The 16,031-nt window shown below is 46.7% G+C and overlaps 2 protein-coding genes across 2 annotated transcripts; one reads left to right on the forward strand and one right to left on the reverse strand.

Annotated features, from left to right (window-relative positions):
* Window positions 1-217: 217 nt before the first annotated feature.
* xaf1 (XIAP associated factor 1) lies at window positions 218-7,837 on the forward strand (the record flags this gene model as incomplete). The annotated part of the gene is made up of 7 exons (XM_080006757.1): window positions 218-246; window positions 1,631-1,766; window positions 2,869-2,925; window positions 5,026-5,275; window positions 5,366-5,433; window positions 6,207-6,455; window positions 6,547-7,837. 7 exons carry the CDS (start codon window positions 218-220, stop codon window positions 6,577-6,579), a joined length of 822 nt encoding a protein of 273 aa, XP_079862883.1. The 3' UTR covers window positions 6,580-7,837.
* Window positions 7,838-8,039: 202 nt separating this feature from the next.
* LOC307234569 (tektin-1-like) lies at window positions 8,040-16,023 on the reverse strand. The gene is made up of 8 exons (XM_080006352.1): window positions 15,918-16,023; window positions 15,568-15,753; window positions 12,251-12,416; window positions 11,784-11,912; window positions 11,550-11,696; window positions 10,556-10,781; window positions 9,069-9,265; window positions 8,040-8,982 (listed from the first exon to the last, which is right to left on the reverse strand). Exons 1-8 carry the CDS (start codon window positions 15,943-15,945, stop codon window positions 8,823-8,825), a joined length of 1,239 nt encoding a protein of 412 aa, XP_079862478.1. The 5' UTR covers window positions 15,946-16,023; the 3' UTR covers window positions 8,040-8,822.
* Window positions 16,024-16,031: the final 8 nt, after the last annotated feature.

The raw sequence follows: 16,031 nt of genomic DNA on the forward strand, positions 1-16,031 counted from the left end.
GTGGATGCTCGCAACGACAGAGCGTGGTTTACGCAGATCTCCTGCTTTCACTTTCTTTTGTGACAACTTAAGAAAACGAAAGTCAGAAAGAAAGTCAGAAAGAAAGTCAGAAAGAAAGTCAGAAAGAAAGTCAGAAAGAGAGAGCGAACCGTCAACGTGCCATGTAACTTCATGCCATGTGGGATCAGTAGGCTTAGGACCCTTATTGATGGACGCCATGGAAGACCCTCGCGTCTGCGGCCAATGGTGAGACTTACTAAGAGGATCATAGTCACCTCTCACTTCAGTGTGAATCCAATCGGCAGACCAGTTTGTGGCGCAATGTTTCATAATGGTTCTGATGTGATGATATTATGGGGTGAGCTGCCATAATCGCAGTAGTATGTACATCATTAAGTGACCCATCGGGGTTGTTTTGGGGTTTTTTCTTGGTTTTATTTTTAGTATCGTTTTGTTCTCGATAGTTCGGGAGATCGGTACTTTATTATTATTATTATTCACTGACTTTACTGACTGTGGAGTTATGTTCCTCTCACAAAAGGGTCATAGACAGTCTCAGTCTTCCATCTGTATGAAGACATGACACATTTGGTCTTTATTTCAGCGTCAAATGCACTGACCACTGGTTACCACCGCGAGGGGCGCTGACGCTAATGGTCCGGACCGGTGACTGAGCTGTGTGTCCGGGGCGGGATGATTGGGGTGAAATGGGGGTGCGTCTGGGCGGAGCGAGGGAGACGAGAGGGAGGACGTCAGGTGCAGGCGTGACACAAGGAGAGAGCCAGCGAGGCAGCCGTCATGTTTCACTTTGTCACCGGGCGACACCTCAACCCCGGGTCGGTTGTTGCTGCGGCGAGGAAATGGGAGAGTTGAGCCATCGAACGCGTCGTCGTCCCCTCGCCGTTCTTCTCCCTCCGTTCAGTTCCCCCGCCACGCTACGATATAAACACGTATTAATGTCAAACAATACGTTCTGTATGTAAGTCTGCTGTGCATAAATGTCTTGCTGCAGTCTGGAAGTAATATTTAATAGAACAAACATTAATGCCAATATTTACATTAAAAAAAATACATCTTTCTATATATATGGATATTTGAATACGACAATACCAGATATATATGTATGCGTAATCTATTCGCCAGTTTATTGCAATAGGCCTATTGCCAGTTCACAACCGTACGCAAGACCAACTAATCACAATCAGTTATCACGTTATAACGTGAAACGTAAAAAGGTAAAACAAAAAGTAATAGTATATTGTTGTAATGTCAAAAACATCAGTTCTAACAATAACCCTATCACGTTATAATGTGATACTGATCCATTTTTATTTTTCTGGCGTGGCAGCAATATGCTTCCATAGTGACCCATCTGTAAACAAGATTTATTTTCTTTAATTTTAATTCTTAAGTGGCTCAGATCCTTACGCTTGTCCATTTTTCCTGCTTCCAACACATCAACTTCAAGAACTGACTGTTCACTTGCTGCTTAATACATCCCACACCTGGTGCCATTGGAATGAGATGAGCAATATTATTCACCTCACCTGTCTGCGCTTTTAATGTTGTGGCTGAAATAACTCCCCATTAAAGTCATGTTTTTTTTTTTTGGTTTTCTTGTCTCTTTCAGCAACAAGGAAGTGGCGGGGGCCAACTTTGCCCTCCATGAAACCCACTGCCACCGCTTCCTGCGTGCTTGTCCAGACTGTGGAGAGTCGGTGCCCAGAGACCAGCTCAAACAGCACAAACTGGACGAGCACACCCAGGTACACGCACGCACACACACACACACACACACACACACACACACACACACACACACACACACGCACACACACACACACACACACAGCCCCCATAACCCACAAGAAAAGGCACATGCAGAGCATACAGTCCAATCAGCCAAGAGGATTCTGAAACAAAAAGATCCGCTACATGCACTCATAACCTACAGATTGTCTCCACACAGCAGCGGGTGTCAGTAGGGCTGAACTCTTGATGAAATAGGATGACTCTGCCCATCCTTGCCAAGGACCTGCGACCAAAGTGGCTGAGCAGACAGCCCGTCAGGGCTAGAGATGCTGTGCAGATAGGTAAACAGGCCTACTACTACAACAAGCGTCATTGTGTGAGACAACTCACACCACTGCGACAAGGAGATCATGGTCTCACAAGGCTGGACGGTCAAAAGGCATGGACTACACCCGCAGTAGTGACAAGTGGAGGTCGCACCTCATTGAGACAGACCCCAGTGCCGGGTCCCCAGTGCCTGACAACACAAACCCCTGAAATGACCCACCAGACATTCAGGAGAGCCCAAAACGTAGCTCACCTATTGTAGGCCAAAGGTGAACGCTGATGGAGTGTTCCGAACCAGATATAGTAGGTTCACTAAACCTGCTCCGAGACTTGATTTGTAAAGGAAAAAAAAAAAGGGACTGTTTGAGGGAAACATGGCTTGTTTTGGGGAAAAAAGTAAGACACCGTTATGCGTGTTTTTGTCTTCAAAAAATAAGTAAGACACTGCTCAGCGTGTTTTCGTTAGATTGATAAAATGCTTGGTGGTTGATAAACATTTACTCTTAGGCCACGAGAGGGTACTACTGCAGCTGGTATACTAAGCAATGAGTGTTAGTGGTTATGGATAAGAGCAGTATCTAAAAGAGGGAGATGTCAAGGGGAGGAGCAAGACCGGTTGAGGAAGTGCACATAATGTACTACGGACATGTGTGTGGAGTGGCTGCAACAATAAAGTTGGTGTTTACACACGCTAGTTAATCTTAGATAAACAGAGGCATAGTTTATTGCAGACAGCCAACTTTAATCCATAATTATTACGAATCATAATTTATTTCTATCTTTATGCAGGTGCACTGCCCTAAATGCCACCAAAGGATGGAGCGCCGCTTTCTGACGGACCATGAGGCAAGTTGACTGTCAAAGTGCTCCTTTGTCTCTCCATCATCACCAACACATCACCCCTTTTAATATCCCTGTATTGCTCTGATGCATTGTTGTGAAGCCGTAACAGTTGTTGTCAAATGAGATCAAGTATTAGTCCATGTTACCCATACCTATATTATTTATGTTCTCTTCATTCTTTTCCCCAAAGGTTGAAATCTGAGTTTCTTAACGTTGAGAATAATTGATTTTGTTTCCCTCAAAAAAGCCCTGCTTATCTATTCAGGTAACATGAAACAGATAGCGATGGCCTCATGTGTGTGGGGCACTCACAATTGTGACATTATAGCTGATGATGAATCGACACAAATAATCGTGATTAACCATTTTATCGTGACTTTTTTGTCACTATCATAGTATAAGCTTTTAACAGAATAATAATACCCATCCACCTCATGAAGAGGAGACATTTATTGACACTGAATATTGAATCATAAAAAAAAAGTTTACATTTGCCCTTGAATTTAGATGGAAACATGATGGTGGAATCTGATGATTTTGCACAACGATCACGATCTGGTCAAATAATTGAGATCAGGCCATTATGTGATAATTGTGACGCAGAACTTATGCCATATACTTGATAGATAGATAGATAGATAGATAGATAGATAGATAGATAGATAGATAGATAGATAGATAGATAGATAGATAGATACTGTAGTAGATACCAGGAAAAACTAGCAGTAAACCAGAAAGCAGTACCTAAGATGAGAAAAATGGTAATGTACAATAAACCTAATGCAAAACACGAATATGAGCCTAAAAAAATGGACACAAACCAATAGAAAAATGAACCAAAAATTAAACACTAAACACAAAAAATGAACAAGCATACAAATCAAATAATAACAATAAATATCCATAGTATATCCATAGTAACCATAGTATCTAGCAGCAAATCCTTTAAGTCCTGGAAGTTTCTTGAATCTTGAAAAGTCGTGAGGTGGGGCCCCCATGGATCAGGCTTGTTGTTCCGGCACATCCCACAGATGCTCGATTGGATCGGATCCTAACTCGGGCCATCCACATGATGTAGAAGAAAAGATGATTCATGATATATATCTATCTATGTCTATATATATATACCGATTAGCCACAACATTAAAACCACTGACAAGTGAAGTGAACATTGCTCATCTCGTTTCAATGGCACCTGTCAAGGGGTGGGATATATTAGGCAGCAAGTGAACAGTCAGTTCTTGAAGCTGATGTGTTGGAAGCAGGAAAAATGGGCAAGTGTAAGGATTTGAGCAACTTTGACAAGGACCAAATTGAGATGGCTAGACGACTGGGTCAGAGCATCTCCAAAACAGCAGGTCTTGTGGGGTGTTCCCGGTATGCAGTGGTTAGTACCTACCAAAAGTGCTCCAAGGAAGGACAACCTGTGAACAGGGTCATAGGCACCCATGGGCTTATTGATGCATGTGGGGAGTGAAGTCCAGCCTGTCTGGTCCAATCCCACAGAAGAGCTACTGTAGCACAAATTGCTGAAAAAGTTCATGCTGCTTTGGTAGAAAGGTGTCAGAACACACAGTGCAGCACAGCTTGCTGTGTATGGGGCTGTGTAGCCACAGACCGATCATAGTATCCACGCTGACCCCTGTCCACCACTTAAAACTCCTACAATGGGCGGATGAGCATCAGAACTGGACCATGGAGCAATGGAAGAAGGTGGCCTGGTCTGATGAATCACGTTTTCTTCTACATCATGTGGATGGCCGGAGTTAGGGTCCAATCCAATCGAGCATCTGTGGGATGTGCTGGAACAACAAGCCTGATCCATGGGGGCCCCACCTCACGACTTTTCAAGATTCAAGGAAGTTCCAGGACTTAAAGGATCAACTGCTAACGACTTGGTGCCAGATACCACAGGACACCTTCAGAGGTCTTGTGGAGTCTATGCCTCGATTGGTCAGCGCTGTTTTGGCAGCATGAGGGGAAGCTACACAGTATTAGTGGTTTAGTGGTGGTTTTAATGTTGTGGTTGATCGTATATATATATATGCATTTTGTTCATTTATTTTGGTCGTTGTCGTCTTGTTTTTGCTCTGGCCTCCGCAGTCTGACGAATGCGTGGAGCGCCTGCAGAGCTGCGTGTTCTGTGAGCTGGATATGCCGTGGAGGAAGCTGGCGATGCACAATACGGTCTGCGGGAGCCGTACGGAGCTCTGCCAGGCGTGCCTCCGCTACGTCACCCTCCGGGATCAGTCAAACCACTCCCTGACCTGCTCCGGGCTCCTGGCCGCTGCGAATCCTCCTCTTCCTCATCGTCCCCATCATCAGAACCGTCGCACTGTCACCACTAAAACCAGTACAAGAAGCAATGGTGTCTGACCCGACTCGGATTGTTTTCCATCTCACTTTTCTCTCACTCTCTCACACATTTTGCTTTTCTCCACAGAACAACAGTCGGTGATCTGCATAGGGTGCATGAAATTCTTCCCAGCTGAAGACATGGAGGAACACAAGGTGGGTGGAGCATTTCCCCCCCTTTCTGTTTACTTTCTTTAGATTTCAGAATGTTTTTCTCCAACCCTGTAGACATGCATGGTGGGGTAGCCACTTCTCTGGCTCTGGATCTGGAGTTGGTGCCTGGGTGTCATGCTATGGCCATCCCACTTCTCCGAGATAGCTATAGGGTGGGTCAAATGCAGTGGACAAATTCCCCTTCATCAATCAAATAAGAAATTCCCCCCAAAGAATGGGTGAAACAACTTTAAACAGGACAAGCTTAGCTCATCTTGATTGTCTCTCACACACACCACAACACATGCATTACATGCAGCTATGGCCGACACACACACTGAGGCTGTGAAATGTGTTTTCCACATTTATCCTATCAAAGCTTGTCCTTCCTCCGGGGGGCAAGCCAGGAGTGGTGGGCAGCTGACAGTACAGCGCCCGGGGGCCGACTTCAATGTGCATCGCTGGTCAGACGATGTTGTTGTGCATGTTTTTAGTGGGGGTTCTTATGATGTTATATGGAGGAGTCCCCATGTGCACACGGGAAGAACATGCAAACTCCACAACAGAAAGGCAACTAGTCGGGAGATAGCTTCCGGAGCACGGTGCCAACAGCGCCCCAAGCAGGAATTGAACCCAGTACCTTCTTGCTGTGAGGCAGCAGTGCAATTCACCGTGCCACTTTGTAATTGTGTAATAAATAACTGTCATAAAAATTGTGCCAACTTGCTGACATAAACACCTGAAAGCTGTTTTTGTTCTACTTTCCCGAAAACCAGTTGGGCTGTGTTCCTGAATGGCACAGTCACCTTACAGCGTCCGAGGAAGAGGAGGAGAACAAAGAGGAGGAGAAGGAGTCAGGTGGTGCTGCCGCCCCCTCCAGGCAGAGCTGGTCCTTGAAAGCACTGTCCCTGACAGACAGGGCCCTGGCGAGTGGGCCCCGGGAGCACCCAGAGGACCCGGACCGGATCAGCCCCTGCTTGTACTGTCACCTGGCCCTGCCACAGGCTACGCTCCGCTGGCACCAGGTACGACACCAACACCAACACGATTCCGAATGAATGGAAACCTCATGTATGGAATTGTAATAGTTTTTTTTCTCCCTCGCTTGCTTTTCAGGCTAAATGTAGAACCAACTTTCTCTGGAAGTGAAGAGGTTAATGTAGAGCATATATTAATATAATGTCCAGGTACTCCTCACCTAATGACCTACCTGTTTAATGACCATTCAGATTTACCACCAGCTCTATGACCAGTCTGTATTGTACGCTGTGTACAATACTGCGGTGTCACAGTGTCAAGCATCTCATCGCGCATCACCCTTTATACACTATATACTATATATACTATATGCAGTATATACACTTGTGGTGGACCAAGGAGGCGTGGTCAAGCCGCCGCTGCAGACAGGTGGTGCAGGCTCCCATCCCGAGGCCACTCAGCTGCTGTGGATCGGGCGAATCAACAGAGGGACTCCGCTGATTCGCCTGATCCCAAAAGAGGAAGGAATAAATGTCCGGTTGTCCGCGCAGTAAGGATCGGCGTGCCATAGAGACGGGACGCACAGGGTGAGTTCCGCCCGATCGGCAAGCTGCCGGACAGACCGTGGGAGAGCGGATGCGGTGATTCTGCGTGGACTATTTACGTATTGGCCTGCGAGCCCCTGAGTTGTTCTTTTGGCCCACGAGCCACTGTTTGATTTTAAAAAGCAATTAATGAACACACCAAACGGCGCTGTTTCACCGCCGTCTGCCTCCTCTTCCTCAATCCCTGGCCCGGCGCCAGTATGGACCCTCACAAGTGCACTTGTGATGATGTGTACGGTGATGCATGATGCGATGTATCGCATCTCATTACTGTTCTCAGTCTCAGTCTCGTTCCTGCAGTCTGTCAGTATTCACTACACTAGCGTTTGCAATGGCCACGCCCCCTTACCGTGACATAACACGGGTCCTCGCTTATCAACCAATTCGCTTGACGAACTGGTCCTAGGAGCGGAACTTAAGTGAGGAGTACCTGTATTTTTAGGCTCCTTGTGAATAAGGCTAAAACTTTTGAAGTTTGTACATGTTTATTTACATTTTTATCATTTTAAGGCAATAATTATTATACTGGGTAATATTTCCAATTCTGATAAAAATGCTTTCGGCATGATGTGCTGGAGATTTCAAGGACATACTCAGGAATGTTTTACCAGAGGAGGAAGTGGTTGTTGTCAAGGGCTCGTGCTGCCATTCACAATTTCTAAAGAAGCAAAGTACGTCCCAGCGAACTCCAGGAACCTGCTGGATCCGAATGACACCTTGGAAAGAACATCCCCACCTGCACACTGCGTCAGAATTAATTTCCTTTTCCAATCCAAACCGTACTGGTGTTAGAACAGTAGGGTTATTTCTTTCTAATTAGAAAGTGAGTCAGCCCAGCAAATCCCTGTTGTGATCTTTCCTGTTTTGTGTAAATAAAGCTTTTCAACGTGCTCCTGTGTGCTGAGTCATCATCATTTACTGCTTTGCTCATGTTGGTTGAGTAGTTCTGAGGTCATCGGTGTGACATTCCATTTACTTACAGGTTGACTTTCAATGAGAGGCTCATTCTAACACCCAACAGCAGTTTAAAAGTTTAATTTCAAGAAGAAGAATCTGTAATTGTCACAGCACACCACACTACAACACATGCACGCACGCACACACACACATGCTTTGGATGGTGGCTGGTGAAATGAGGCCTCTGCATTTAACCCATTTTTGGCTTGTCCTTCCTCTGGGGGCGCAGCCAGGAGCAGTGGGCAGCATTCGTGGACGCGCCCGGGAAAGAGTGTCCATCGCTGGTCAGACGATGATGTGTGCATGATTTTGGTGGGGGTCCTTACTGACGTTAGGTGGAGGAAACCCCATGTGAGCACGGGGAGAACATGCAAACTCCACACAGAAAGGCTCCTATTTGGGAGATAACCCGCCCGGAGCACAGTGCCAATAGCGCCCCTGGCGGGAATCGAACCCAGGACCTTCTTGCTGTGAGGCAGCAGTGCAATGCATCCTGGCATCCTGTATTTGGCATGCACATCTATGCCAAAAGTTACAAGATGCAGGTGCAGGGTGACCTGGAAAGCCCTTGGAGACTAACTATAATAAAAGGCTTTACCAATGAAAATGTCACTACCTGCATAATGTCTTATTGGAAAGTGTGGCGGATTTTCTCTCATTTGGTTACATAACATAAGCTGATTACTTTTAGAGTACCTGGATGGATACGAATTTGTATAATTTCTCATAGATGCTACAAAAACTTTTTTTTCTGGTACCAATCACACGCAAGCTCCCACAGCAAACCACTCATATTATGAATCAATTAAAAAGATATTGACTGCTCCACAGGTAATGTCGTTTTCTCTCCAGTCAGAAGTTGTGGATCATGACATGCTCTCGGAGCTGGGTGCAGATGACCTCGTCCACATAGAGGGAGTTGGCCTTGATCTCGATGTTCTCCTGAAGGTCCAGCTGGCAGCGGATCAGGTTCCTCTGCTCCGTCTGCGACTGGGCCTCAGCCTCGCGCATCCTACCGAGGGAGGAGGAAGACGTAAAGAAAAAGTCATGCGTATTAGATCCGCAAACGCTGAACTGAACTGCAACGGCTTCTCTCACCGGTCGATGTAAGCCGTGAGCTCCTGGACCTCAGAGATCAGACGTGCTTGCGGCGCATCATGGCACTGCTCGGTGCCGGGCCTCCGGGCGCGGGCGGACAGGCGGGCCTGGGCCACACCCAGAGGAATCTCTTTTTCTGCCACGGCCTCCAGCAGAGCCTTCAAGTTCCTCTCCTGGCTGGCAAATTCTGACAGAACCTGCCAGGGAAGGAGAAGAGTGAGAGATTCTTAGATGCCAGATGGGTTGCCCCTCGGACAATGTCAACATGCAACAACTGATGGAGTTTGTGGAATTGAAAGAAAGTGGAATGCTCTGACATCTTCATGATCATGGTCATGGTCATGACATAGCAGGTGTGGGCAGGGCCGGCTCTAGCCTTTTTGGAGCCCTAGGCGAGGCAAGAAGAAGCGAGGGGGGTATGGGGGTCCTCCTTTAGTAAGACATTTAGTTTCAGAGACCTTCATTCCTGCATTCTGGTGAATTTTTATGCAATAAATCGCAAAATAACAACCAAAAAAGTGAAATACATTTAAAAACGAATCTAGCTTTCCTTACAACAGAAACAACTTTACGGTTTATACTATTATTTGCATGCTTTCTTATTGGATTGGGGCGAGGTGTCCAGAAAAGAGGGTGATTGGCTGAGGTGATGAGAAGGTGGGTTCTGGGTTGTTCTGTGCAGGGAGGATGCGGACGGAGAAGAATGTGGGAGAGGGATGCAGAGATGTTCACTTGTTGATGGTTGTAGTGTGTAGAAACAGCAAGATAAATAAAAGTTCTATGAAAGGGTCACGGCTATCCCATGGTTGTTGTTTCCATCTGGACACCTCAGCCCCCGGCGGGTGGTTCTGAGCCACTGGGCAGGGAATAGAACCAGGCTTTGGCTACCAATGGAACGTTGACGAACCCTCTGGGTCGCCTTCACTGAGTCCTGTCTTGTTAAGCAGACAAGTTAAGCGACTGTTAAGCAGCACACTGGGAAAACTCGTGGTGGCCTACTGCTGATATAGTCCACCCCTGGTTGAGATCAGGGCAGAGCGGCTGCCAGCCCTCCGGCACGCGACAATTGGGAAAAAAACAATCCATGGGGCCAGGGGGTTTGGGCAGCCAAAAAGGTTATTTTTCTAACAACATAAAAAATAACATCTGGGGGCACCCAACATCTTTGTATTTTTTATTCTCAAACAATATAAAAAATGTCTTCCATAATTTAATTTTCTGCCATCATTTTATTTTCTTTTTGACTACCTATATATGTACGATGCTCAGAACCAACCCCGGGTGCGGGTAAAGGCTTCTGTGGTTTAACATGATTGGACTTATGCTAAAGCATGTTTCAGCCCTCTAGGCATTGCACATGTTGCTCTGTTGGGTAGAAGGTGCCTACCTAATCTCAGAAATAACCTTGAAGGGACATTGGAAATGAAGATCTATGGGCTCACAGCTCAATAGTGTCTCCTACACTAACTACCATGTGTGGTCTCTACCCTGGACAGATGGTCCTCCATCTGGGCCTTGGCGGTCTTGGTCTCCTGTATCTTAAGCTGGAAGACCGAGGCAGTGGCCTGGATCTGCCTCTGCATGTCTGTGGCGGTCTCCTCCAACAGGGAGTCCACCAGTGCACGCAGGGCGCTGGAATTGGCCTTCTCCTGCTCCGCCTTGGCTATGGTGATCCAAGAGAAGTTCTCCCACTCCTCTGGGCTGACCACCATGCTGATAGTAGGGAGGAAGAGAAGAGGGGAGGGGGGGGGGGTGTAAATCCCATGCTGGAGTAAGTTTGAAATGCTATTTAGAAGATGACCTAGAGGTAATCCACAACTGCATATTCAAAATCATCCATAAAATCTGTGTTTTTCCTAGCAAACATGGGCTGGTAACACTGTACTCTATGGACTGAAAGGAGGGTAAGGATGTTACACGCTTCCTCCCCCGTTGGTCATAATGTGCATATGATTGTGATTCTCATAATGTCTCGTGACTGGTTTTGCTCAGTTGTATATGGTCCGGCCTGATTGAGAGAAACTTGATAAAGAGGGCTTGGGTCCATCTCCCGCCCTCGGCAGCAGCAGTTAAGCTTTTGTGACCGACATGATTTAGATTTCTGCTTTGTTGTTTCATTTATTTTTTGATGGGTTCCATAGTCCTGTTCTGACAGCTTTATTTCTGTAAGGTTTAGTCTCCAACGTTGGTTTAGGGTAGAGGGTTGAAACCCAGATCCTACGACCCGTTACCGGTTGGTCTGGGGAGCTTCCCTTCCTTTTGTTACTTTTGGCCGGGCCATCTGACTTTGTTATTCGCTGTTGGTGTTGATTTGTGGTTACTTTTGTGGTCAGTTAATGTTGGACCTCTTTTGTGGAGAGCCGCTCTGAGCCGCTCCTTACAGTCCTCCGTGACACAGGAGGACTGTAAGGTTTTTAATGAGAATATCAGAACAAAAAGGAAGCTGTGAACTAAGACACTGATGTGGCAAAGGTAATTGACCTTGGAAGAGCGAGTGTGGCGTGTCTGGAACTCCTGTCATGGTCAAAGGAATGGTTGGCCATCAGCGCACAGGAGCTGTCAATGTTCTGGGCCTGAAACTTATCCTTCAGATCCTTCTCCAGGTAATACTTGGCTGAGCGGTTCAGTCTGTCAGGGACACAACCCCGGCCCCCAATTACAACTGTCCCTGGAAAAAAAAAATATCGGGTCACGTAGTAGTACCAAATCGCCCACCGTATCTGTTCGACGATCTGCTCTGAGGTGCGCCTCAGCAAAGAAGCCACGTCTTCGAAAACCTCCCTCTCCCTCAGCAGCTCTCTCTCCACCTCGTCACACTCCTGCTCCACGGGGGCGCGCTTGGTTCTGGGGGGGGTCCCAGAAAGCATCCAGAGGTTGGGTGGAAGGAGGCAAGGTTACTGAAGAGATCTGTAGGTAAGGCCTCAGTGCCTTCCAGTCTTCAATCATAAATATCTGAAAATGTACGTATCTCTACTCAGACTAAATCCCTCAGATACCGTCTAACTTCCAGTGCATAACACAGTACTTCTCTCTTTTATTAAGGTCCATCTTAAGATTTTTGGATCTTATATAATATATTTAAACCTTAATGTGGGTAATATACATGGAGATAGGCCTACCGTCCTTTCCGGCTATCTAACTCCTCACCACTCTACCTCCATCTCCACCCCTGGTACTCTCACCTCTCCTCCAGACAGAGCAGGGTGACCCTCAGAGGCTCTGAGCACGCTTGCAGGGCCTTCTCCACACGAACACTGAACGCCGTGAGGGCGTCGATCTCTCCGAGAAGCTCCTCCAGCCTGCACTCCAGTTCCTGCCTCAGAAACTGGATGTCTCGGATACGCCCCTCTGAACGACATAAGGCATGACAGTTCAGCCTTCTGTTCAAAACTTACCTCTGTATTTAAATGTGAAGGAAGGAAGGAGGGAAGGACAGAAGGATGGATGGATGGATGAAAAGAAGGAAGGAAGAAAGTGTGAATGGATGGGTGCATGGATGATAAAAGGAAGGAAGGAAGGGTGGGTGCGTGAGTGTATGGAAGCATGATGCGGGAAGGATGGATGGGTGGATGAACAGACAAATGATGGATGGATGGATGGATGGAAGGAATGAAGGGCGGGTGGCTGGGTGGGTCGGTGGAAGGGGGAAGGAACAAAGGGTAACCGTGTGTAACTGTGTAACCGGTTCAAGTTGCGCCAGAGGACAGTCGCACTGACAATGGCTCCGCACACAACTGTTCGATTTTTGTTTATTATTGTTTATATTGTGGGTTTTTTTTAACATGCTGCACTGTCGCTCATACAGTATGATCCACAAGCACTTTTGGATATTTCGCTCGTCACTGAACACAGACCTTTTCTAAACTTATCGGAGTACGTGCTGCGATCCCTTTGTCCTGCTGCCGCTACTCTGTGGACGGCGGAGAAAGAAAAGAGGCAAAGTGCCGGTACACCGTGCAGATCTCAGACGAGATACTGCAATCCACCTTTACCGGGAATTTTACTGGCAAATGTTCAATAAAATGGATGAACTACACGCACGGGTTAACTTCCAGCGGGACTTTGCAAACTGCTGCGTGCTGGCATTCACTGCCTGGCTGTTCCCTACGGGGCCGGACTTGGCCATTAACCTGGCTGTATTTTCCATCTACGGGCAGGACAGAACAACGGAGTCGGGTAAACAGCGAAGCGGAGGGGTCTGCATTATTGTGTAGCGCCCCAACACTCTGATTGGGTTGTTTGGGTTCGGTTTCTAAGGTAGCTACCACGAAGGTTTACCTGCGTTTGGTGAAACTTATAATACCTTACTAATAAACAAAGCGAATGCAAAACTTCACAGTCTCTATTCACATTGGCTAGACTTTTTTTTTTTTTTTTTAATAACTGACCCAGACCACTCTTTTTAATGAAAATAAGTAACAGTTTACTGACTGCTTTTCATACGTACAAATAATATAATTGAATAAACAAAAACATCAATAACCAAATCAGATCGCGTTTAGTTGGAAAAACAAACTTAAACTTAAATCCCTATTTCTTTCCCGTCTACACCTATTTCCCAATATCAAACTGGTAAATTTAACTACTTAGCCCGACATTAACCACAACCGTGGGCCTACACACACACACACACTCGCACACACACTCGCACACACGTGTAGATGGATACCGTTGCAGGCCTGTGCGTCGCTGGGGTGCGGTGCTGCCGAATGACAGTCGTCGGCAGAGGTCCAACTCACAAGACCAAAGTCAGATTCACCGACGTTAGTTTAGCAGACACTCGCACTACATTCACCCCGATACACTGCGGTTAAGCCAGAAATGTGCGTGGTCTTAAGCTAAACTTTTCTACGGTTTCTTCAGTCATTCACCACGCTGCCTCTCCATCCTCTCGTCTCTCTATTTCTACCCTATTTATGATTCAATTGTCTTACTCTTTCATTTAACCGTTTCTCCATCTTTATTAAACTAAATTAATTTCAGTTTAATTGCCTTTTAACTTTTAGGAACTAACTTGTTTTAATCCCTTTAATTTACACCCGGGCTACGATTGTTAACTCTCGCCGGGGTTCAGGTGTAGCAGTACTTTCAACACACTGCTCGCCAGACCTGGAGTTCTTAACCCTAAAGTCTGTCCATTATACCTTCCTCGGGAATTCAGCTCCGCTACATACCCCCGAAAATGCGTGCACTAGAAGACTTATACGGAGGCATTAATGGACTCGAGAACGCTCACCCTGAGGCAGCTTCTGTTGTTGGTGGTGACTTCAATAAGGCTAATATGAGCAAGTTTTGCCCAAATATCAACAGCATGTAAATTTCCTACCCGTGGTGATCAGACTTGACCATTGTTATTCTCAACTACAGACGACGACTAAAAAAAGGAAAAAAAAACAGTTCTTCCGGCGGATCAATGCTGGAGTGAGGAAGCCATTGCCACTCTCCAACACTGTTTTGAAACCACCAACTGGCAGATTTTCCGTGTCGCAGCTGATGGGGCCATTAATGAATACACAGACTGTCTCAGCCGACATCTCCAAGTGCATCGATGATGTCGTCCCGAAAGTCAATGTTTGGACTTTCCCCCGACTTAAAGCCCTGGGTTAATGGTGAAGACCGTGCTAAGCTCAGAGCACGGTCCTCAGCCTATAGCTCTGGGGACCTGGAGGCCTTGAAGTCCAGACACGACCTATGGAAAGCCATCAGAGATGCCAAAAGAGACTACAGGGACAAGTTGGAGTCTAAACTACCACAGCTCTGAGCCCACACCCATGTGGTGTCGACTGTGTTCCATCACAAACTGTGAAGGGACGAGGAGCAGCTGGGCCCGCTGCCTCCCTTCCGCTCAACACCTTCCCTTCAGTGAGGCCGGCTGAGGACCAGGACGACCGCGCTCTGTCCCTGAGGGGAGCTTTCAAAAGAATGAACCCTCCGAACTTACAAGCGCCAGATGGCATTCCAGGCTGTATAAAAAAAAAAAACCTCTCGAAAAATGAAGTTAACAATCTTTCCATCCGCCCCTTAGAATAAAGAATTGTCCTTATTGGAGAAGCATAACATGACGTGTTCTTTGTTGTATCTATAGTTTAAGAGACGCTTTTCATGAAAAAAAAATAAAAAAAATAGCGCAATCATTAACAATACCCAGTGGTCGAGCATCCATTTTCCATGGATCACTACCAATGAGAGCGTATCTTCCCTCCTATCGGCCGCCGCCCGTCGCTGCTCAACTTTCCTTGTATCCATGAAGCTGGCAGCTCGTTGCCGGTCGTCGTTTTCGCTCACCGCAAGCGACGCGCTCCCTACTCGCCTTTTCGATCACCGATGCCATTGTTTTCGAGGGCTTTAATGCACGATCCGAAAGACAGGAGAATTAGATCCGGGGATATTTTACATCTATTCATAAAACACCGGACGCGCAACGAGCGCCCAACGAGGCCCCCGGGAAGGAAGGAAAGGTGGATGGACGAATGGAAGGATGGACAGATGTTCTCCTCACCCAGCCTCTTGCAAATGTCTTGCTGCATGCGTCTGGACGCCCTGTCCGCCTCAGAGATCATCCTCCGGCTCTCTGCGGTGTGCCGCTCGGAGCTGCTCCGCATCGCGTGGACGCTCTCGGGGCTCGGCCCGCCGACCTTGCGCCACCGCGGCGCCCCTTCCAGGTGAGACATTCCGTCCTTCGCGCCTAGGATATAGTCGATAAAAATAACGGCTTTACTTTTGAAATTCAAATAATTGGAACATTTACTTAAGTGTTTTGGACTACGAATAAATCAAATCATATATTTGAATCGCTGGAAAAGAAAAAGACACAGAAAAGTAAATATGAAAGTATTGCCGCCATCATACTTTGTTTTCCTTGACTCCAAAGTTGCATTAAAGTTATAAAATTCCGATTCTCGCTGGCGTTCGCTTACGCACAAGCTGCTACAGTTGATCTCTGGACGTAAACAAATGGTTGCT

This window comes from Zeus faber (assembly GCF_960531495.2).
Source record: "Zeus faber genome assembly, chromosome: 9".
NCBI lineage: Eukaryota > Metazoa > Chordata > Actinopteri > Zeiformes > Zeidae > Zeus > Zeus faber.

Excerpts from the sequence above, each read along its gene's own strand:
- LOC307234569 (XM_080006352.1), bottom strand. The coding sequence starts at position 15,945 with ATGCAACTTTGGAGTCAAGGAAAACAAA. Across the intron at positions 11,913-12,250 it reads CTGCTCTGTCTGGAGGAGAG|AACCAAGCGCGCCCCCGTGG; the intron begins GTGAGAGTACCA and ends GACCCCCCCCAG. Across the intron at positions 11,697-11,783 it reads CAGATCGTCGAACAGATACG|ACTGAACCGCTCAGCCAAGT; the intron begins GTGGGCGATTTG and ends TGTCCCTGACAG.